The sequence below is a fragment of the Arvicola amphibius genome, chromosome 11, assembly GCF_903992535.2.
Source record: "Arvicola amphibius chromosome 11, mArvAmp1.2, whole genome shotgun sequence".
Taxonomy (NCBI): Eukaryota; Metazoa; Chordata; class Mammalia; order Rodentia; family Cricetidae; genus Arvicola; species Arvicola amphibius.
In genome coordinates this window covers 2,614,528-2,639,464 of record NC_052057.2, presented here as the reverse complement: position 1 = coordinate 2,639,464, position 24,937 = coordinate 2,614,528, and the positions used below count along the sequence as shown (strand labels likewise).

The window sequence follows — 24,937 nt, the reverse complement described above, 5'->3', positions numbered from 1 at the left end:
CTCGGCAGCTCACTTACTAACTGGTTCCCAGTTCTCTCATACGCTGTTGCTCCGAAGGAATTTGCTCTGAAGATCTCAATATATACACTCATATGTGAAGTTAGATCCTAGAGGCTTTGCATTCAGTGTATTTGACCCATCCCAGCACCAAAAGAGGCAGCTTTTTAAAAAAAAAAAATCAATAAAAAGGATTTTAAAAATAGTAGTAGCAGCTGACATTTCCCTAGTGATAAGCACAGAGCCAAAGCCTCACCTCATGAGGAACTCCAGGTGCTTCTCTGGGAACGCACAGATGACACCTGTGTTAGGCAGGTTAGGCTGACACCTCCCTTTTGCATGTGCGTGTGTGGACATTTGTACCTGACATGACCTTCAGTGTCGCTGGCTGAGAACTAGGCTCAAGTGGTCACACAAACACGCTAAAGAAAGGACCCTGAAATGGGCCAGTCTTGAGTATTGCACATGGATCCCAGTAAGGCTGTGAGCGATACAGGTTGTGCTCAACCTCGAGAGCCCAGAGGCTGCTCTGTCCCCGAGAGAGAAAGTGGGGCCTTGGTGGTGATGGTGGCTTTCGGCAGGAATTCTCCGGGAAGAGACAAAAGACAAACATGGGTTGGGACAGACACCAGCAGTGGGACACCTCCCTGGCAAGCACCAGGTTCTGGGCTCGATCTCCAGCATCTCCAAGGATAAACAAATGAAGCAGACACTAAACGAAGGGCACTAAAGACAATGTCTCTCACAAAGCAATCATAAAACCGCAAAACATGACTTAGAATTTTTCCTATTATTTTTCTTCCAAAATTTAAATGAAACGTTTACTTGATAGTACTAAATAAAAGTCAGCACCATCATGGCAATTACTCCAGGCTAAACTGTGTACTCGACTGTCAGCTAGCTCATCACTAACCTAGCCTCCATCCCACAATAAGTCTTTGCCGTTGTGCGTGGAAATGCCCCATCTTTCTGCATCTTCTCCTCGCCCTGTTCTAAGCGCTCACCACCCCTCACTCAGGTTATTACAATAAACGTAACTCCTACCCTCTCCAGTCTTGTCTCTACCAACTGCAAACCAGAAACATTTGGTTTTTATCTCAAGTGCCCCTCAAAGGTCCGCGTGTTAAATAAAGGGCTGGTACCCAGGCAGATACTATGGGTAAATGGAGCAACTTTGAAGGGGTGGGAGCTGGTAAGAGCTTTGGTAGGTCATCAGAAATGTATTCGCAAAGAGGACTGCGGGACTCTGGCCCACCCTTGTCCTCTTACTTGATCTTGGCAATGGCGTAACTGATGCTGCTCTGCCATGTGCTCCTACCACGATGTGCTGTCCTCCCACAGGAACAAAGACAATAGGGTCCAACAGTCACTAACTTAAGCCTCAGCACCGAGCTGGCTTTGAACTCACAACACAGCTGAGGATGACCTTGACCTTCTGCACCTCCTGCATCAGGTCAACCTCCTAAATCCTGGGATTATGGGTATATGGCACCATGCCCAGTTCTGGGATACGGAGACCAAATCCAGAGCATCATGGATGGCAGAGAAGCACTGAGTTACATGCCTATCTCCTAAAATAGTGTGTTCATAAAAGTACATGGTTTACAAAGTTTAATGACCACCGTTCTATATGAGATCTGAAATGTCTCTGTCCCCGCCCCTTGGTCTCATACAGGTTGAAATGTCTCTGTCCCCACCCCTCGGTCTCATACAGGTTGAAATGTCTCTGTCCCTGCCCCTTGGTCTTACAGGTTTCATGTAGCGCAAGCAGATCCCCCCAAAGTAGCTCTGCAGCTAAAGACGATCTTGAACTCCCGCGTCCATGACCCTGGTGCTGGGATTGCAGGCATGTGCCACTGTGCCAGCTCTTCCGGTGACAGGGACTGAGCCCAGATCTTCACGTGTGCACAGGCTCTGACTTTTCCATCCTCTCACAAACAGCTTTCTTTTTCCATGGGAAATCATCATGCACGCTCATCCCACTGTCTGTATTAAGTTACAGATTAAATGCTGTTGCCCCAGAAAACTACTTCCAGCTGCCGCTCCAATCCAGTTTCTCAATTAACCTTTTTCAATATCCTGTATTTGCTGACATAGTACCTGCTACTTAGGGTATTTGTTCAATGTCTTCCAAAGTAAGCAAGACTCTATGAGAACCTGATTGTCAGTACAGTTGCTGGATGGAAGAACGAACAGAAGGACAAGCTTTCTCTCCACACTTGCGTCCTAAGTTAGGACACCAGAGAGGTCCTCGGACTGCCTCCTCATCCTCACCTCCGGCGGCCCCAGTGCTGTCAGCCCTGTTACAATGAATCACCCCAGCCTTGACTCTCAACTTTATCTGAAGTTAATGAACAATAATCTATAATTACAAAGAATAACGTGGTATTTCGTGAGGACCTTGCCTTTAGGAATCAACCCTGATTTCATTCAGTTCTGTGAGGCAGTTTGAAAATCCCTAGCTGCCGGGCGGTGGTGGCGCACGCCTTTAATCCCAGCACTTGGGAGGCAGAGGCAGGCAGATCTCTGTGAGTTCGAGGCCAGCCTGGTCTACAAGAGCTAGTTCCAGGACAGGCTCTAAAACTACAGTGAAACCCTGTCTCGAAAAACCAAAAAAAAAAAAAAAAAAAAAAAAAAAAAAAAGAAAATCCCTAGCTGGTGACTGTCTTTCTCCTGGATTCCCCCGAATTATTCACAAATCTTTATTGCAGCATGTATTGATCAATAATTGCCATTTCAGTTTCTGTCTCTGCACAAAGATCATCTTTAGGACTCTTACTCATTTTGTGAACGGTGTAAAGTAGGCATTCCATAAATGATTAGAGGGGTGTGTGAGTGTGTGTGCATGTGTGCGTGCGCATGAGTGTGTGCATGTGAGTGTGTGTGTGTGTGTGTGTGTGTCTGAGTGTGTGCAGAAAAGTTTCAGCTTGCTCAGTTTCCACAGTTCTCAGAAAACTGCAGCTGTCCCTCCAAGTAAGGCACATGTTCTGGGTTAGGTGGCCTCTTATGCTTTACTGTGAAGTATTAAATGATACTGAAAGTGGGCTGGGACCCAGCCACGGTGGTGGACAGGGAATCCATGCCTCCTGCCTTCCTCTGCAGCAGATCTTCTCTGTCCTAGAGAGACGAATTTAAAGTGTAGCTCAGCTGAATACAAGCCTGGAATGAACAGCACAGAGGACCTGGACATCACTCTGATCTGCAAGGATGGAAGAGGAAAGGAAGGTGTGCCTGGTGCTGTTCACGGCAATCACACAAAATAAAAACAAGAGAGTTAGAAACATGTGTTCTTGGGATTTAGGGAGAGAAATTTGAAACAAGGGAATCAGTGGGTTTTTGGTGGTCCACCAGCCTCATCCAGAACATGAATTCTCCTGAACAACCTGTTCCAAACCAACTTGTATTGATCTAGGTAGCATCCACAGATTCATTGCACAGGAGAAATATTTTTTTCCTCTTCTTGCCAGGCTGGGAATCAAGCCCAGGACCTTGTACATGCTGGAAGCATCCCACTACTGAGCTACATCCCCTGAACATGCAGGAGATTCTTAAATCTTAGGTCTTGAGCTGCTCAGCTTTCTACCCATCCGAATAAGGGCTGTGCTGGCTCACTTCAGTATCAGAATCTGCTGTGGAACAGTTACCAAACATGGGCAGCCAGCCTCTGAGCAGGGGAAGGGGAGGGGGACAGGGGTTCAGTAGTTATATAATCACACAGGAGCTTGCAAAAGCACAAAGCTCTGCCCTCCTTAAAAATAGTAAATCCTGACAATGTCTAAGGAGCACATAAGTGCATACTGGTTGCTGGGTTATGAGATGGACTATAAGATTCCAGATAGCAACATAATGCGATAGGTTTATACGGCCACTATTTTAAACAACTTTAAATCCTTGACGATACAGAGAAATGTGAGTGCTGTAGTTTCAGAAATGGTGGAGTAAATGCGATTTCTCGTTCACTGACAATGAGTCACGAATGCTGACCTACAGACTGTCCTCAAACACGACGCATTCCAATAGTTCATTTCTAAGTCTGCTGTTAGGAGCTGGGGACATAGTTTCCCACGGAAACAGTTTTAGATGTGGTGGTTTCATTCGCCAGATACGGCCAAAGGAGCCCGTGAGTAATTTTATGAAGGTGACCTGCATGTAGAACAACACTTTTCTGTAAGAAAATGGTTTTCAACTTCCCAGTGACAATTTCTGGAACCACCTCCCCTTGCCCTGAATCCAAGTGAAGGAGTGCAGGGTGGCAGGGGTGTAGGGAGGGGGCCTGGTGGAGCTCGGCCCCAGGGCTGCACAGCCAGAACTGTTGCTTCTGCCCTTGCGGTATCTGTCACTCTCGGGGATTCCTTCTCTTCTGGCAAGAACATGACTGCTCTCCCTGAGCACAGCTCCCGTGCTGGAGAACAGTGTCACTTGTTAGGGCTACAGGTTTTCCTAACTCTCCAACACTCTCAACACCTCTGAAGCCATTTCTACGTGCATTTAACAGGGGGAACACGAAGGCTTGTTAAGTAATGAAGGGGAGTTAAGTAACTTACCAAAACTCATACTTGGAGCCCGACCTTAGTCCAATCCTACTTTCCCTCCGACTCCACTTGTTTCCTAGACTTGAGAAACATTTTCCAGGAGGTGGGGGAGCATTTCCAACAGCTCACTGTGTAGTTGTCTGTGATAGCGTTAATCACATCAGCAATCACCTTCTAAGCAGCTGCCTCAGGACCACGAAGGATGGAGGTTCTCGAAACCTAATGGACACCAGACATCCCAACAGGAACGCGCAGAGCCAATTTAAGCTTGACTGCCACCAGATGACAGCTTCAGGCAGGTCACTGTGAGCGGGCACTACCGTCGAGGGCCCCCTTAGAAGGGCCTGGACTGGAACAGACCTTATAGGGGTGAGTTTTGATAGAGGGGCTGCCTGCACAGCACACAGCAAACAACACTGGGTTACACCAATGGCTTCCTAGGAAGAGATGGAGCTAACTGTTCAACACTGCAGAGGATGGGGGCACGGAGAAGCTGGGGTCAGAAGACGCAAGAATCACTAGAATTCCTGCACTATACTTAGCTTTCAAACAAATAATTAGTGTCAAAAGAAAAAAAAATCCCTCCTCCTCACTCTGTAGGTAGTTTTCTTGTACAACCTTCAAGCTTTTTCTAGTAACAACAACCACACATACATTTGCCTTCCCTGTATTAAAAACATAGCACACGGCCTGTGAAAATTCTGAGCAATAATAACGTCCTCTGTGTCATTCTAGTTTGCTGTTTCAAGTTGTTACACTTGTTCAAAAGGAGTGCCTTCTACAGTAAACCCTGGCAAGGACGTGGGGGAGGGAAACTCTCGCTCGCTTGGGTGGGACTGGAAACTGGCAGAATCAGTCTGGAAATCAGTGTGGAGAGCTCTCCAAGGAGAGCAGAAGTTAAGTCTACCATATGACCCAGCCATGCCACGCCTTGGCAGCCATACCACACCTTGGCAGACCCAAAGGGCTCGACGTTAACTCCACTCGCAATAGCTAGAAAATGGAAACAACCTAAGTGTCCTTCAGTGGGTCATAAAAATGAGGCCCACAAACACCAGGAAGACTACTCAGCTGTAAGGAGAAATGAAGCCATGACAATTTCAGAGAAACCGATGGGTCTAGTAAATATACCAATGAGGAGACCCAGACCTAGACAGATATCCCAGGCTTCTCTTCTGTGGCTCCGTACCCCACATCCGCAGGTGTGAGTATACGACCTAGAGCAACCAAAGAGAGCAGCAAAGACCAGAGGAGCTGTGAGGGTGGCGGGCTTGGGAGGGACACGCAGGACGGAGGTGATACAGGAGGGGAAATCGGGGGAAATGAAGGGGACTTTACCTGGGGGAGAGGGTGGATCAGGACAATACAGAGGAAGAGGGAGTGGATAAAAAATATTAAGGGTGTTTGAAACACCCATAAATCATTTTATATTTGCCTAAAGTTACACATGATATATACAAGTGTATGGATGTGTGTGTGTGTGTGTGTGTGTGAACACACACAATTTTTAAAAACAAGACATAAATTTGAGAGGGAGGACAGGGGACATGAAAGAGGGTGAAGAAAGGGGGAAATTATATACACTATACATATGAAATTTAAAATTAAATGCAATAAAAATAAAGGATACAGTTTTTCTAAGAAAGTATCAAGTATTGGGGCCAGAGCAGGCAGGACCTTCCGAAGGTGGACTCTCGGGTTAATGCTGCAGCTCGAGACCCAGATCCTGGAAGACGGTCCAGCTTTCTGAGTTTTACTCATTCAACATCGCTATAACAGGCTCTCCCTGGTTTCCTTCATACTTTAAATTTTTAAAAACATTTATCATGTACATATATGAGCACATACATGCCTCAGTACACATATGGAGGTCACAGGACAACTTTCAGGGGTCGGTTCTCTCCTTCCACCATGTCGGTCCTACGGAGCCAACTCAGGTCACCCGGCTTGGTGGCAGGTGCCATCTCTGTACCCCTTTACACCTCACACTACTTTTGTATCTGCTCATCTCCCTTTGTGTCATCATCTGATGACGTTTGACAAAGATGAGCCATAAATGAATGTCAAGCATTTTGAAGAGCGGAGAAAAAACACCGAATGCATGTGCATAACATGTCCAAGGCGTGTCCTAAATAACTTCGCTGATCATTAGGTTAACAGACCATAGAGAAGGGATGGCATTTTTCCTATCTGGACAACACAGTTTAATGAAGCATTGTGGAGCTGTGTCAGGAAAAACCAGGCAACACGGGAGTCAGACACTAGGAAGAGGAGAGGCAGCGCTCCTGGCCCCCAGAGGGTTTGTCATTGGTGACAGCCGAGTTTGGCCTAAGGAGGAAGGTGGCAAGAAGGTGATGCAGTAAGGAGAGGCGGGAGGGCCCAAGTTAAAGCAGCAACAAAAATTCCTAACAGAAAATCAAGGGAAGTGTGGTTGAGAAAGGCAGAGGTGTAAGCGGCAACACTTGACATAGTTGTAGGAACTGAGGGAAAAGCAGCCTGAAAAATAACAGCTGCCTGGAACCAGGCCAATTAAAATTTACAATTACACACTGATAAGCACCAGTGAGAGGCCATTGGAGGCTGGAGATTATCACGTAATTCTTCCATGTCAAATACTGGGGATGAAAGGGGTGAAAATAAACATGCCCTCGGGGAGCTTCTGCTCAATAACGGAAACGTCATCTTTCTCTGTAGGTTATATTTAGTTCCAACGCTCCGGCCTTGCTCCTAAAATGTCCTTAAAACACAGTTAACACTGCAGGGTGCTGTAGCTATCACTGCTGATGTCTGTCTGTCAGAAAAGCTGAAGCACCTCTCTGGGTCATGGCTGAGCAAGAAAAGGGTGCCATCTAGATACCGCACACCCTGATGTCACACTACGTGATGTGTTGAAACAAAGGAAGTACTTCTCTGGATCCATTAAGGAAACACTGCTATAAAATGTGTTCCCCCTTTCTTTCTTTCTTCCCTTTCTTTCTTCCTTCCTTCCTTCCTTCCTTCCTTCCTTCCTTCCTTCCTTCCTTCCTTTTTTTTTGGTCTGTTAAAAAGAAACAAATGAACACAGGCCATTTCAATCCATGTAGATGACTTTATTGGAGTATTTAAAAGGTAAATGTTTGTTCCAGTCCACCTAAGAAAGCAAATAGCTTTAATGGAACTCACCGAGCAACAGGGAACAGGCAAATGTGGGTCTCTAGAGTTCACCCAGCACTGGAAACAAACCCAGGCAGAAGGCAGGCTACCTGAATATGCTAACAAACACACCTACATTGGAAAACATACAACTGTTCAAATTAAACGGCTTACAAGTTCCTGTAGTTACTTTTCAAACTGTTGTGAGAAACACGATGCTTTCCAAGTCCAGGCTTGCAAAATAGCTCAGCCTCTCTGCATCAGACAGTCTTCACGGGAAAAGGGGTGTCTTAGAGCGCTTTCAGAAAAGACTTGGGCTTTGACTCGAGCATCAATCTTCAGTCTAATGACCAAGGAACATTATGAATGTACTTCTCCACTAATGAAACCTAACTAAAGTACAATATTGTTCACAAGTCTGTTTTGATGAAATATTCCCAGCTAACTTTAAACAATATTTTAAACACAAAAACCTACTTACAGACAAACGACTTGGAGATGGTTTTTCTGTGGAGATGTTCAAGGCCGCAAAGTCACTGCCCTGCTACTTTTTCTCTATGAAACTCAGCAGGGCCTTGTCTTTCTCATGCTCTTTTCAGAAGATTAATTCTTCATGAATAGGAACATTTTCTGGGAATTCATCCTCAGAACTCCCACAAATGTGCCAAGAGATATGTTTAGAAATGTTCTTTCACCTTTAATCCCAGCACTTGGGAGGCAGAGGCAGGCGGATCTCTGAGTTTGAGGCCAGCCTGGTCTACAAGAGCTAGTTCCAGGACAGGCTCTAGAAACTACAGGGAAACCCTGTCTCGAAAAAAAAAAAAACAAAAAACAAAAAAAAAAAAAGAAATGTTCTTTCAATGTAGTCTGAAATAACATGAAATCCAAATGTCCACCCATCTTGACTCAACAAATACAGTGCACATCTTCATAAAGGCACTAGAGAGCAAGCAAATGAAACCGTGGGCTCACATTTGAAGACTGAAGATTTTCGAGCCTGGTCCACAATTACAGTGGGGTACCTAGTTCAGAGAAGAGGCTGAGATTATTGAACAAGAGTAAAGCTGAGGTAGGGAAATCAAATTCTTGGAGGAGATTATACATATGACTATAAAAGGCAAGTCATATATGGTGACCACACCCTGGGTTTATGCCATCTAGCAGTTTGCAATGCTTGGGACAGAATTGGAGCAACAGGAAAGAAAACTGAGTCATTATAAAGTTATACACGCCCAAAGGAAGGTTTTATGGATTTCTTATAAAGATTGACGTCAACAGAAATTAGAATGATATCAAATTCAGAAGTTAGACAAATAATAATTGAATCTCTGGCTTTGAAAATGTCAATTACCTATGCAAAAGCATAATCAGGCCATTAAATGCAAGGTCAGCACTTTTGGAGGAATGGATTGAGATATAGTTAATACTGAATCTCATGACCATGATGATGCATGGATAGGAGAGGTGATTTCCAGAGGTTTGAGGAAAAATCGACATGTCAAATGTTGTAATTGTGGCAAACAAGGTCACCTTAAAAGGGACTGTAGACAGGGCATTCCTAGAAATAATATCTTTTCTAAGAATAATCCACTCAGAATGCTCCTCCCTTCTGGATTATGCAGAAGGTGTGGCAAAGGCAGGCATTGGACTGAAGAGTGTAGGTGAATGGGGAATATTCGAGGTAACCCTTTGCTGTCAGGAAACTCTGTGAGGGCCTCTCACAGGCTCCTGTGCCAAATCCGGTTCAGTCGTTTCCTGAAAAAACAGAGGAAGCTCCTTCCCAGAGCAATGAAAGAACCTAATGTCTACTGTAAGAAACCATACTGCTCTGGATAATACAACAGCTATAGAAGAGAGAACAAAGAAGTCAGGAGAAATCATAAAGTGGATATTTTGACAAACTTCTACAAATGAACAAAGACCAAAATTAAAACTACAAATAAATGGCGTTGTTGTTGAAGGCCTGGTAGGCACAGGTGCGGATGTGACGATGACGTCATCAGGAGCTTGGCATACAAACTGGCTTCTTCAAGAGGCAAATGTTCAGCTTTTAGGCACTAGAACTTCATTTCAGGTTAAGCAGAACATGAGATGGGTCGAATGTATAGGGACAGAAGGACAGAGAGGAATATTAGGACCATATGTGGCCAACATAGCAATGAATTTGTGGGGATGTGATGTTACAGCAATGGAATACTCAGATTAATATTCCCCCAACCTTAGAAACAAAGCACAAGTTAACGCGTTTCTGGGGAAAATATTACAAAACATAAATAATAGTCACTGACCATTCAGGATGCACAAGAACAGGGCACAACAGCTGCTGGTATTTCAAAGGCACCAACAGCCCTACCTTTAAAATGGTTGACAGACAAACCTGCAAGCATTAAGCAATGCCTTTAAGAACAGAGAAACTGCAGGCTTTAGAACAGCTGGTACAGGAGCAACTAAATGCTCAGCATATTGAAAAATCAACCAGCCCTTGGAACTCCCCTGTACTTGTTGCTAAGAAGAAATCTGGAAAATGGGGAATGGTAACAGATCTAAGAGCTGTTAATAAGGTGATTCAGCCAATAAACTCTCTACAACCTGGTATTCCTTTGCCTTCCCTATTACCTAAAGGATGGTCTCTTATAGTTGTTGATTTAAAAGATTGTTTCTTCACTATATCGTTACAAGAAAAAGCAGAATTTGCCTTCACAATGCCTAATTATAATAATTCTCCTCCTGCTAAGAAATCAATGAAAGTTTCTCCCATAGGGAATGTTGAATAGCCTCACCCTGTACCAATATTTTGTAAGTCAGCCACTGGAAAAGACACATAAGCAATTTCCTGAATCTATATATGGATAACATTTTTCTATCTTATTTAAATACACATACTTTAAAATGTTTGAAGAAGAAAATCTTGCCTTGTTGGGGATTACAAATTGTTCCTGAAAGAATATAAAATTAATTATTTAGGTTATAAAATAAGTTTACAAAATATTTGACCCCAAAAGGTGAAAATTAGGAGAGATTGATTAGACTCTCAATGACTTCAAAAGATTGCTAGGAGACATTTTCCATCTATGGCTAATGAACTATTTGGATAAAACCTGATTAATTAATTAATTTAAACAAAACCTTAGACAGTCACAGGGAATTATCAGCTGAAGGTACCTGTGGCTTATGCAGATCCGGATCTCAACTGTACTCTGGTCATAGAACCCTCCAAACATTCCTCTACAGGAATTTCAATGCAGATATTATCTTAGAATGTATATTTTTGCCACATAAACCAAATAAAAAATTTAAAATTTATGTGAAAAAGGTCTCTAAGTTAATTTTAAAAGGAAACTTGAGACTTCATCAGTTAGCAGGAATAGACCCAGTGGAAAATATAGTACCTTTTCATAATGATGAAATTGACAAATTATGGGCAGAAAGCGAATGCTGGCAAAGATCTTGCAGTAATTGTTTGGGAGAGATTAACAACTATCCCAAAATCAAGAGAATTCAACTTATAAAAAAAACTACCTGGTTCCTCCCTTGCACTGTACAGGACACACCAAGAACTGGAGCTCCTATATTCTACAATGATGCAAATAAAACAGGAAAGGCGGGTTAGAAATAAAAAAAATTAAGTAAAATGGATCAAAGAATAATATGCTATTTCTATGTTACTAAGGAATTTTAAAGAACCTCTCAACATAGTTACCCACTCGAAATATGCCAAAAGAAATGTTTTGCATATTGAACTGCTAAATTTATACAAGATGATACAGAATTGACTTTATTACTTATTCAGTTACAAGATACAATCAGGAATAGGATTTGTCCCATATACATAACACACGTCCGATCCCATACGGGTCTGCCAGTCCTCTAGCACAAGGTAATGCAGAAATCAATCAGTTACTGATTGAAAATATGCTAAAGGCCTCAGCATTTCATAAAAAAAGTCAGGTCAACAGTAGAAGCTTAAAAAGAGACTTTTCCAACATGTGTCAACAAGCCAACAAAATTATAAGGAAATGTCCTACTTATTCTTTATATGATAAAACTCTACTACCTGCAGGAAGTAACCCAAAGGAATAAGATCTGGCAGATGGATGTGTTCCATTTTGTAGAATCTGAAAAACTAAAATCTGTGCATTACACCATTGATACCTACTCAGGTTTTCAATGGGCAACTGCTTTGTGTTCAGAAAAGGCTGATTTGGAAATCACACATTTACTAGAAGTTATGGCCATCATGGGTATACCTGCACAAATAAAGACAGACAATGCTCCAGCATATGTCTCTAAGAAAATGAAACAGCTTTTTGCTTATTATAATATAAAGCATATTACAGGTATACTACATAATCCTACAGGGCAGGCAGTTATAGAAAGATCAAATCAAACTCTAAAGGATATGTTAAATAAATAGAAAGAGATAATAAAGACCCCCCAGAAATAGATTGCATTATGCTTTATTAACTTTGAATTTTCTAAATGCTAATAAGGAACAACAGCTGCTGAGATACATTTGATAGTAGAAAAAACTATGGAATTAAATCAGTCAATATACTTTAAAGATGTACTGACCTCAGAATGGAAACCAGGACATGTGTTACGTTGGGGCAGTGGTTTTGCTTTTGTTTCCATCGGAGACGAAAAGTTATGGATACCATCAAAACTGATTCAGATTCGATTTGAACAAAAGACATGGTAGTTCTTCAAACAGCATGGCTGTTTAATCTAAAGTAACCTATAAAACTAACAAATAATCATTTGATCAGATATAACTTGCAAAAGAGACTCTCCCTAAAACTAGGGTTTGGGAAGGGTTTTATTTCTGTCTTTTCAGGAGAATAAAGGCATCAAGCTAAGGAATATGAATATCACTGGACAAATGAGACAAGTGAAGAAAAAGGATACATCATCCACAAAAAATATGACAAGAAAAAGAGTAAATTGGCCGCTTGGTATATCATATTTCCAACAGAAAAAAAATTCATAAATATTCCCAAATGTTTGTTTCTGCTGTTCTCTACAGACATATAATGCAAATAGTCTCTGTAGTTCCAGTCCAGTTAAAGATTAAAGCTGGTGTTGAAGTTGGAGGGTGGCTCTCTCTTTCTCTAAACCCAAGCATGATTATTAAAGTGAAACCCAAAATCTCTGTTTCATGTCAGAAGAGCCATCTGATATGGGACAGAAGAAAAACAAATATTTAAGGACTATTTTTATTGCTACTAATCTCATGGTCCTTTTTAAAATATTGACTCTTGAACAGCTTTTCTTAAGGTATAGGATTTATAATACACACACACACATATAAAATATATTAAACTTTTTTCATGATTTTAATGGTTATAGAGTACTAACTATTTCTAGAAAAAGGCTTTATCTACTTTCTTGTACATGATTTCAGGTTTGAGTATCAGTTTTCTGCAGTGAACCATGACCATGCCTACCAGTGATCTTTGACGTCTCCAAAAGAAGGGTGGGGCCCCACAAAGACGATTTCTCTAGGACTCTGATAACACCACTAAGATGTAGGGGGTTGACAGGATCTCAGCCCTTCACTCACTCTCCACTAGCCTCCTGAAGGTCCAATCCCAGAAAGAGTCCCCTGCTTTCAGAACAGCACCTCAGGCATTATGGAAAAAGGCATTATCTTTGAACACATACACACACACACACACACACACACACACACACACACACACAACTTTTTCTAAACAAGGAAGCAAAGGTAGTGAGTCAGGCCTGAAAACTCTTAAGAATGTCTGCGTTTGTGTAGTCAGAGGTTTCTTATCTTTTTTTTCCTTTTCCTTTGGAGTCCAGGCTAGTCTTGACTCATGGCAATCCTTCTGCGTCAGTATCCCAAGTGCTGTGACTAAAAGCATGAGGGACCATGCAAAGCTCTGTGCTTCTATTTCGTACATCCAATTCTTCATCCAGTGAGATGGTCTCAAGAACAAACAAAGATACGCCAATTCGCACGGCACAGCCAGGAAGGGATTAGGCAGGCCCAGACCAACTCCTGAAAACACAAAGGCCTGATTCACTAGCCAAAGGCCTGGACGTCACTTGGGTCATGTCAGACATATGGAGCACTTGACTCAAGTTACCTGAAAGAATGCCAGAGCAGGACAGTGTGAAGATATTGAGGGATGTGTGGTGTCGTGGGCCTTACCATACTGCTTTTGTCTTTAAGTCTGCAGAGTCCGCAAATGCTCCAGATGGCTAAGCTGAGCCCTTCCCTCTCTATAGCTGGGCCCGGGGCAGTCACTCACATGATTATGCGTGTTATGTTAAGAAACATATATATTTCATCTTCTGAAAGGACATAAATCACTACAGTGGGCCATGTTCTTTCCAGTAGAAAGGCACCAAACGTTAGGACAAAGAAGTCTTCGTGTCTGAGGAACTGCAATACAATTCTAAACCGAAGGAATACTTTCCTGTTTGCAGTTTGCAAAGCTGGTGCAGCAGACGGGACTTCAGTCACATCCATTTCCACCAAGTACTGAGGTACAGTGAAACAGCCCTTTTGTTTTAAAGGTTATTTCTAACTGTGTGTGTGTGTGTGTGTGTGCTTCTGTCTGTCTGTCTGTCTTTGCAACAGGGCACTTAATATTTGAATGAAATTTAAAAACCCCATCATGCCATGGCTTTGCTTTTTAAGAATCCTGTGCACACCTTACTTGACGGGGTGGGGACCCTGCATGAACTGTCCTGTCTTAATGAGCCCTTTCATGAGCACAATGTGGACTATGCTATCAAAAAGGGACAAAGAACATCCTTATTTTATACTTTATTTAAAATTGTAAAATGATAAACAGTGAACAGATAGATGGGAATTCGGCAGCATTAGTCGATAATGTTTAAGACGACGAGTTAAGAGCCCGCAAATCCTTTATCGTCCAACATTTTAGTCTATGTAGTCAAAGTCTTCTGGAATTCCAAAGTTTTTGTCAATTTTATTTTCTTCAAACCCAAATTTTCTTTTGGCCCAGGATTTTATTGCAAATATGTTATCTATAAAAAAATTAAAAATACCTTTGAGAATTAAAAACACAATCATCACACATCATAACCTAAGTATCTGTATTGGTACTATGCTTCCATTACTCTCTGATACAGTAAAATCAGAAGTCGTTTGCTACTTAAGAATAATGCTGACAAGCAGCTTCCTCAGTTTCCCGCATTTCTACCAGAGCTCAGGCTCCACTGTCTCAGCAATGTTAGCTGTTCTGGCTCCCAAAGGGAGCACTTTCTCTTCAGACCTCTGTCCTCCTCGGAGTAACGGCTCCCAGACAAGCAGGCCAGCCTGAGGGACTGGGCAAGAGGACAGGAAAAGGTTTTCCTCTTAAACTAACACAGAAACAGATGTGTCTTCGTATCCCTACAGGGAATTTGTATTCTCACACTGAAAGGAGTGCTGCACCTACTTAAAGAAATTTATCCTGCAGGGAGAGCCCCAAATTGTACACAAAGATCTCCAGACAAGGATCTTCATTCCAGTGCAGTAACAACAGGGAGGTCAATGCCTATGGCTCACTGCTGGGCAGCAAGAGGAGCAGACAGTACCCATGTATAACTGCCCCTGGGGTAAGACTGATGGTCCCCCAACCCCTCGATTCTATACAGTTCTCATCTACTATATGATTTATAATTAAAATGCTTTCTACGAACACAAGAACAATGGCATAAGTTTCCAAGTCTGCTAGAGTGCTCTGCACTAGTAGTAAAAATGAATGAAGTTGAAACAAGTTCTTCCCAAGTGCCACAGCTACATCATGTCCTTACTCCTTCCAGTGACCAGCCACACCACCTTAAATGTTCTGGAGACAGAACCTTTAAAAGGATGATGGACCTAAAATGAGGCCATTAAGGTGGAGCCTAACCAAATGCAATAGGTTTCATTACAATTTAGACACAGTGGGAGAGATCAGCAGCTGGCAGAGGAAAGATGACAGGACAGCCACGTGCAGGCAGAGAGTGGTCTCAGACAACAGGACAGCCACGTGCAGGCAGACAGTGGTCTCAGATGACAGGAGAGCCACGTGCAAGACAGACAGTGGTCTCAGACAACAGGACGGCCACATGCAAGACAGACAGTGGTCTCAGACAACAGGACGGCCACGTGCAGGCAGAGAGTGGTCTCAGGACAGGACCTAGGCCTTCAGATGACTGGGAACAGTCATATCTATCGTCTAAACTACTCTTAGTATATATTCTGCCATCCATCCAGCAAACCAATACATGAGAATACAGCTTTCAATAATAAACTATCTTTGTGGAAGTATAAGTCTAAGTATTAAACAAACATAAATTTTAGAATTCTATTTTCTTTCTAGAGTTAAGTACTACTAGCTTCAGAGGAACAAACAGTGCTGGACCCCAGATGGGTAGAAGAATACTGACTGGATAGGCTTTGGGTCTAGTTAATTTATATATATGATATATATATCATATATATATATATGTTATATATCATATATATATTATATACACATACATTATAAAGTCTTTTTAGAAAGACTCAGCAGTGCTAACAAACTATCACTGTTTTAGTAAGGATGTGTTAGAGAATGCCAACAGATATTAAATGAATCTATTCTTCATAACAATCTAAAATGAATCTCAGCTTTTCATAACACGAGATCACTAGCAACCAGCACGAGGTCGTCCAGGGGTTATGTTAGTTTTATCAGAGAGTGCGGTCAGGAAAGCCTGGCCAATCACAGCCCAGAGGTGAGACGGGAGACAGCACTCGTGCACTGCACACGCGGCAGAGTGTGAGACGGGAGACAGCACTCGTGCACTGCACACGCGGCAGAGTGTGAGACGGGAGACAGCACTCGTGCAGTACACACGCGGCAGAGTGTGAGACGGGAGACAGCACTCGTGCACTGCACACGCGGCAGAGTGTGAGACGGGAGACAGCACTCGTGCACTGCACACGCGGCAGAGTGTGAGACGGGAGACAGCACTCGTGCACTGCACACGCGGCAGAGTGTGAGACAGGAGCTTCTAGGTCTCCTTAAGGACAAGAAAACATCCAAAGACTAAAAACAAAAGAACCAACAAAAGCCACCCTGTGGTGCCTGGGGTCAGTTCAAAGACGCTGGCTGAGCCTTCCTCAGGCCACTGGATGTCCGCCTTATTAGCTGGTGCCATGTATGATCCTGACAATGCATTCCCTAGCAAACATCATTTTATAAGTGGACAGAGACTATTCCTTTAAAGGAAACAACCTTAAGACTTGTTTGTAAGTCTTAATTCCTGTTAGTCAATATGGTTTTTGTTTTTGTGTTTTTTTTTTTTTTTTTTTTTTTTTTTTTTTTTCGAGACAGGGTTTCTTTGTAGTTTCTAGAGCCTGTCCTGGAACTAGCTTTATACTCAATATCAATGTAAGCTTTACATTGAAGTCTTCTGCCTCATGCACTAAGATGCCTTTTGATTTCTAGCACAGAAAATTAAATCACTAAGTCTCTACTACCTGAATTTATTAAGATGTAATCTGTTAAATAAGATGTGAAGTATCACAAAACATAAATAAGGTACAGTTCATCTATATTTAAAATTCTTTTTTATTTATTTTTTGTTGACAGGGTTTTTTTTTTTTTTCAAGACAGGATTTTTCTGTGTATCCCTGGCTGTCCTGGAACTTGCTCTGTAGACCAAGCTGGCCTCAAACTCACAGAGATCCTCCTGCCTCTGCCTCCTGAGAGCTGGGATTACAGGTGTGTGCCACCACCACCTGGCTGCAATCTCTCATTCTATAAACTAAAATGTTGAACTATTAAACAATAAATATTCTTTTTTAAAAATATTACATATTTTGGTTTCTGGTTTTGTTTTTATGGGATTTATGGATTCTATATCTATGTGTTTGAACTTTTTTTTGGCTCTTCTTCTGTTCGTCTGTTTTGTCCTATTCTGGTTTGTTTTTATTTTTATTTCTAGATACCTCTAACCTCCTAATGAGAGGGAGAAAGTAAGGGTGTGGACTGGGTGGGTGGAGAAGTAGGAGAGTTCTTAGGAGAGCATAATCAGATTATATTGTATTTTTTAAAAATCTATTTTCAGCCAGGTGGTGGTGGTGCACACCTTTAATCCAAGCACTCAGGAGGCAGAGGAAGGGGGATCTTTGTGTATTTGAGGCCAGCCTGGTCTATAGAGTGAGTTCCAGGACTGACAGGGCTGCACAGAGAAACTTTGTTTTGAAAAACAAAATAAAGCAAAATGTATTTACTATTTTTATGTGTATGTGCATGTGCCTGCATAAATTTATTTATGCCACATGCGTGCAGGAGCCTTTGGAGGCCAGGAAAGTGTGTTGGATACTTTGGAACTGGCATTACACAGGTTATGAGCCTTCATGTAGATACTGGGAACTCTAGTTTGGAGAGTCATAGTTCTAGAAACAATTCAAGGACATTGCTAGGTAAAATAAATCTGATTTCAATTGATACCTATTTTTTTGTATAAATAACACTGATCCTTTCTGTTGTTTTAAAATCAGGGATGTAACTCTATCTCTTATCTTCATCTTTTTCTAACAATCCTTATGTGAAAAGAGTTAGCTGGAGCTTTAAGTGGAAATATTAGTCTCATTAGCCAGGATGATGTGGAAGGGTTGTATGAGGTAGAATGACCTGGACCTTCTGACCCTCCCGCTTCCACCTCCCTTACCAACCCCGTTTGCACGGGCTAAGCAGCCACCTGAGCTCATCCTGGGCCCGGGGAAACAGTTCTGAGCAGCTACTTCTGTTACCATAACAACATCCCTTCCACAGGCTTTTCAAACTCCTAGGATTTTTTTGTTTGCTTTTTGTTTTTTTGTTTTTTCTTTGTTTTTTTTTGGGCAGCTAACCAAAAAGAGAGAAAAATGTTCTTACAAAAGTTTTTCTAATGACAATTTTGTGAGTTTATGATTAATTGGGAAACAATTTATAATTACTTAATAGCCAGAATTTACAGTACTTTGGGGAACCAGGGAAAGGATACGGACGTCTAAACACCATGCTGAAGCACTTGCAGACTCCAAACGTGAGGCGAGATTATTCACAGAGCAGATGAGGAACCAGTTCCCAGAAGTTCAAAGGGTCACAGAGCAAACGAGGAGCTCAGAGTGACTTCCTTCTGCTACAGCCCATTCTGCTGCTCCTACTGTTTGAGGGCTGCACCCCTGCAAACCACTGAATTTATGTTGTGTTGTGTTGGGGGAGGCTGAGCACGTGTGTGTCATGGTGCACGTATGGAGGTCATAGTCAGTGCTAACCTTCCATCCTGTGCATCCTCAGTTTGGTGGACCCAACCCTCTCAGCTCCTGCCCATCTCAGTCCCCGCCCATCCCAGTCCCCGCCCATCTCAGTCCCCGCCCATCCCAGTCCCCGCCCATGTCAGTCCTGCCCATGTCAGTCCCCCCATCCCAGTCCCTGCCCATCCCAGTCTCCACCCATCCCAGTCCCCGCCCATCCCAGTCCCCCCATCTCAGCCCCATGCATCTGAGCCCCACCCATCCTATCTTCAATCCACAAGGACACTTGCTTTATTTTCACACTCAGAATTCTCTATTTCTCGGACCTATGTAATATACATTTTTATCATTATCATTTTTATGTGGCTTAGGTCAGTCTTAAACTCATCACCTAGCTAAGACTGGCCTTGAACTCTGATTTTCCCACCTCCCCCGAGTGCTGGGATTGTGTCACCACGACTCACAATGTAAACCTCACTCTCTTCTACGTCACTGACTGCTCTTGTTTTCTTACTAAAGCTGCATTCTGTTTAGGAAACAACTTATAATAAATAAATAATAGCTTTATAGGAGCCCAAGGAGAATTTCATTAATATTTTCTATTTATTAGGGGCAAATGAGGTTTGAATCTTCTGTGAAAAGCAGGCCGGGCCTGGCAGCAGGAAGCCTGTCTCCCAGAGGCTGACCTGAGACTCAGCAGTCCCCACCTGTTCTCTCCCCCTCTGCTTCCCCTGTGCGTACCCTCCTCCCATGGGAGCACAATGATAATGACCAACACATGGGAGGAACTAGACTCTGACCAGGTAGAGAAACTCAACCACCACCATCTTATCATTAAACACTGGAAAAACATCAGTGCCTCTTTCTGGCAGGTTTAGTATTATTGATCATACTTGTCTATAAATCACAATAATCATTACTAACTTTCTCCTAAACTTCAGGACACACAAAATGCATTTGTGGGAGAGCAGGCCTGACAGGACGGACCCTCACGATGTAGCCCAGCCAATCAATACTCATGGTCTTCTGGCCTCAGTCTCCCAGATGTGCAGCTTCTGAGCATGTGCCGTTACACCTGGTGCCAGAGCTCATTAACCCCTCCTTCTTAGAATATCTTTGGTGTAGATCAAAAAAGGAAAGAGGTTCACAGAGAAGAATCATACAGCAGAGCCTACTTCCTGCTGCACAAGACATGAGGTCTTGCTTCAATTGAGGAAGAACAATCACGTATAGCTTGAAGTTTCCTACAGAGATAAGGTGAGAAGACATCACACTGAGCAGCAAAGCATCCTCAAAACACCTTAGCTCAGCCGGGCGATGGTGGTGCACACCTTTAATCCCAGCACTCGGGAGGCAGAGGCAGGCGGATCTCTGTGAGTTCGATACCAACCTAGTCTACAGAGCTAGTTCCAGGACAGGCTCCAAAGCCACAGAGAAACCCTGTCTCGAAAAACAAAAACAAAAAAACCCAAAAAACCTTAGCTCTTCTTGTTTTCCAGAGAACAGACCTTCAGGAGTCTGTGAAATCCCGAAGGGATTATAAAGTCAGACACATGACTGCAGGCTGCAGATACTTATCAACAGAAGGGCACTCTCCTGGCATGTGCAAGGCCTGTGCTCAATCCCCAGCACCACAGAAAAGCAGAACTACATGGACGTCAACACCCTTAGATATGTGAGATCAGTGATCAGGACCAGGCTTAGGGAAAGCCCTACCACAGGTAAACTACATGGACGTCAACACCCTTAGATATGTGAGATCAGTGATCAGGACCAGGCTTAGGGAAAGCCCTACCACAGGTAAACTACATGGACGTCAACACCCTTAGATATGTAAGATCTGATCAGGACCGGGCTTGGGGAAAGCCATACCACAGGTAAACTACATGGACTTCAACACCCTTAGATATGTAAGACTGGTGATCAGGACCGAGCTTAGGGAAAGCCCTACCACAGGTAAACTACATGGACGTCAACACCCTTAGATATGTGAGATCAGTGATCAGGAACAGGCTTAGGGAAAGCCCTACCACAGGTAAACTACATGGACTTCAACACCCTTAGATATGTAAGACTGGTGATCAGGACCAGGCTTGGGAAAGCCCTACCACAGGTAAACTTGGAGCTACTCCTGGATTCACAGAGACACGTTAGTAAGAGGATTCAGAACGCATGTAAAGGCACCGAACTGCACACCACGGTGTAGAATTGCTACAGTCTAGTGCAGCCGCAGCACCTACCCGTCCATCGGTTGGCAGCTTCCTTGGCTACTTTATTTGCTTGACCTGGAAGAAAAAAGATAAAATGTCATGTATATTTATACATATAAAACTAGCTCCAACCCTCTAGAAATATACACCGAAGAATTAAAAATTACACATTTTATAAATTACCATGAGAAAGCTCAAGTAGTGTTATAACATTGTATCTTAAAAATGCTTGAGAAAACTTTAGGTCTTTGCAATTGTGTTAGGAAAGAACAGACAGCCAATGTGAACACCTCCCCTTTCTAAACGTCCATCACCACGCACTTCTTCTTTAAAGCACAGGGCTAGCTTACACCTTTATTTACTTATTGTGGGGGACACAGGGCACCCTTACAGCAGCCAGTTGTCTCCAACCACCAGGCTGGCAGGCCTGGCAGCCAGCATTTTAACCTCTGAGATACCTTGCCATCCCCAAAAGTACACGTTTAAATGAGATGTTTCTCAACCTACCATTTCAAAATGATAAAACAACTTATTGGTAAGAGTTTTACTCTCTCTATTTTTTTATTTTGCTTTTTTTGTTTGTTTGTTTTTCGAGACAGGGTTTCTCTGTGTAGCTCTGGCTATCCTGGAACTTACTCTGTAGACCAGGCTGGACATGAACTCACAGAGATCCACCTGTCTCTGCTTCCCAAGTGCTGGGATTAAAGGTGTGTATGACCACTGCCCAGCTTACTCTAGATATTCTTAGGCTATAATAAATCTTGACTTTTAAAAAATTTAGAAATAAAGCTGGGCATGGTGGTTCACATCTTTAATCCAAGCACTTGGAAGGAAGAGGTACAAGGATCTCTGTTAAATTCAGGTCAGACTGGTCTACATAGAGTGTTCTAAGGCAGCCAGAGCAACACAGTGGGATTCTGTCTCAAACAAAACAAACAAACAAACAAAAAACCCCAAAAATTTTAGAGGCAAGAAATTAATCCCATAGGAGAAAATAGTTATTTTACTTGATATTTTAAATCTATAATCTTATACAGGTGTATCTGTACATGGCTGGTCTTTGGCAGATGAGAAGCTGAAGCAGGAGGATCTCAAATTTGAGGCCAGCATGGACTACACAGTGAGAATTTATCTCAAAACCAAACCAAAAATTTAAAATAATGACTATTCACTTTGCTACTAAATGTATCTGTACAAATATCTTTCAAGTTATTGTAGAGAGAATGTTCATAGCAATGCCATGACCAACTAGGCAGAAACATCACTTATAACGATGACTTTTTGTTTGGTTTTGTTTTATTATTCAAGACACGGTTCCTCTGTGTAACAATCCTAGCTGCAACATCATACCACTTCAGCTGCTGGATATGTGCATGAAATTTTGGAATTAAGAAAATTAGTTTTCATCTTTAATTCCAGAACTCAGGAGACAGAGGCAGGCTAAACAGGTGAGCCACTGAGACAAGTACCCCCATGCCTAGTTCACCTGTTTATTCAAAATATTGGTCAGTATTCAAATTAGTTTTCAGTATTCAAATAATTACTGTTGAATTATTTATTTGTCTTTTTAATTCTTTAAGCTTTTGTTCCATGTATTTTAGCATTCTTGTATTAGTTACAAATGTTAGTTTTCTGTTGCTAGGATAAACACCATGGCCAAAGGCAACCTAAGCAGGAAAGTCTTTTGGTTTTACAGTTCCAGAAGAACCATCATGGTGAGGAGGGACAGCAGCGGGCCCCGGAAGGACATGGAGGAGGGACATAGAGGAGGGACATGGAGGAGGGACATGTGGAGGGACAGTAGCAGGCACTGGAGGGACATGTGGCAGCAAAAGGGAGATGAGAACTCACATCTTCAAATACAAGCAGGAAGCAAAGATCAAACAGAAAGGAGGAAAAGTCTGACCTCTCACAACCCACCTCCCATCAAACGTCCTCCACTTAGGCTCTATCTCCTCAACCTGCTAAAGAGTGGCATCAGCTGGGAACCAGGATTTAAATGCAGGAGCCTGAGGGAGACATTTCTCATTCTACAGCTATGCACGTCTGTAACTTGTACCTGCTGACCCTTCATCATCATTATAAACTGCACTTTTCCACACTAGCAATAACTTCTCAGAGTCTACTTTCCTTGCTCCTGGTTTAGCTGCTATGACCTCTTTCAATTACTGTTTCCACGTCTTCCTCCAGCCTTTTACTTTCAACATATTTTAGCCTTTAAATATGAGTCTCTTGTAGGTGGTATATAATTAGCTTACTTGTTTCCTTCAATTTTGGCCTTCCTAACCTTTTAATTGGAAAACAAGCCATTTTCACTTAGTATAATTATGATATGATTTACATGACATTTTTTTTATTTCCCATGTGTGGTGCTTTGAGTGAAAATTTCTCTCATAATCTCTCATATTCGAACACTTGGTGCCCAGCTGGTGGCACTGTTTGAGGAGGTCATGGAACCCTTCAAAGGTGGAGCCTCGCTGGAGGAAGCCCGTCACTGGGGGAGGGCTGTAGGAGTTTACATCCTCATCCCACTTCCAGTCAGTGCTGTTTTCCTCTGTCGGGGCCCCCCTCATCACTAGGAACTCATTCCCAGGCTGTCCTGGGTCCTGGTGTCTTTCCTCACGGCAGCAGAGAGGAGCTAAGGCGCTACAGCAAGTGTCCCTGTCGTCCTTCAAGAGTCCCAAATTCATGCTTGTGTTAAGTGGAATTATTTAAAGTTTCTCTGTCTTTCTCCTTCCCTCCCTCCAATTTCTGCACTCTAAAATAGCAAGTAAAACTGAGAATGACACTCGGGTTTTTGCACACCAGGAAAATACAAAAGAAACGTAACTCCTACCTCCCTGGCTGTTCCTTGTACCATGTATCTTGAGGGTAGTTTTGTTTACTGACCAAATTGAGTTCTGAGGTCGGGTATAAGCTAGTGGTTGTTCACTCGGGGGTCTTTTGTTTTGCTTGTTATCTCTGAGGGAGCTGTTTCTAGATATAGAAGCCTTGATTGACAGCTTTCCTTCAGGATTTCGAACATGTTCTCCTCCTGTGCTTTTGGCCTCTCTATTTTCTAAGTAGAAACAACAGTTAATTTTAGCAAAGATCCCCAATTGTGACAGCTTGCTTCTTTCTTGCTTCTTCCAAAGCTGTCCTTAGTTAGGACAATCTGAGCATGATGCGGTACAGACCCTGGGAATCTGGAACTGCTTCCTGGTTGTTCCTTCTTCCTCAGATCAGGAAATTCCTGTTGAACCACCTTCCGACCTGCTGGTTCTCTCTGCAGCTGGCTCAAACCTCTGTCACTACCATTACTGCAGTTTTGAACTCCAGAGTTCGCACGTGGCTCTTCTGGTCTGATTTCTGTTTCTTCAATAATATATCTTCTCTGTGCAATAACCTTAGGCCTGTCTTTACTATTTAGACAGGTCTCCTTTAGTGGATGTTGAGAACAGCTCACTCCTCAGAACAGCTTCTACAGAGGACTTTAACTTGGCTTGTGGGGAGCATTTCTTGTTTCTTTCTTTTTTTTTTTAACACTTATTTATTTATTGTGTATACAACATATGCCTGCAGGCCAGAAAGGGCACCAGACCTAATTACAGATGGTTGTGAGCCACCATGTGGTTGCCGGGAATTGAACTCAGGACCTTTGAAAGAGCAGGCAATGCTCTTAACCACTGAGCCATCTCTCCAGCCCAATTTCTTGTTTCTTTGCATGTCTTATAATTTTTTAATACAAAACTGCACACTTAAAATATAACGTGGCAGCCAGGCAATGGTGATGATGGCATGTACCTTTAATTCTAGAACTCAAGAGGCAGGGACAAGCTGAT

The 24,937-nt window shown here is 42.7% G+C and overlaps 1 protein-coding gene across 1 annotated transcript in view; it reads right to left on the bottom strand.

Annotated features, from left to right (window-relative positions):
* Positions 1–14,542: 14,542 nt before the first annotated feature.
* Mnd1 (meiotic nuclear divisions 1) overlaps positions 14,543–24,937 on the bottom strand; it is a 46,535-nt gene continuing 36,140 nt past the window's right edge. Inside the window, exons 7-8 of the mRNA XM_038348358.1 lie at positions 21,147–21,191; positions 14,543–14,675 (exon numbers count right to left, since the gene is read on the bottom strand). Coding sequence (XP_038204286.1) covers positions 14,569–14,675; positions 21,147–21,191 — 152 coding nt within the window. The 3' untranslated portion in view covers positions 14,543–14,568. The remainder of the gene's footprint in view (positions 14,676–21,146; positions 21,192–24,937) is intronic.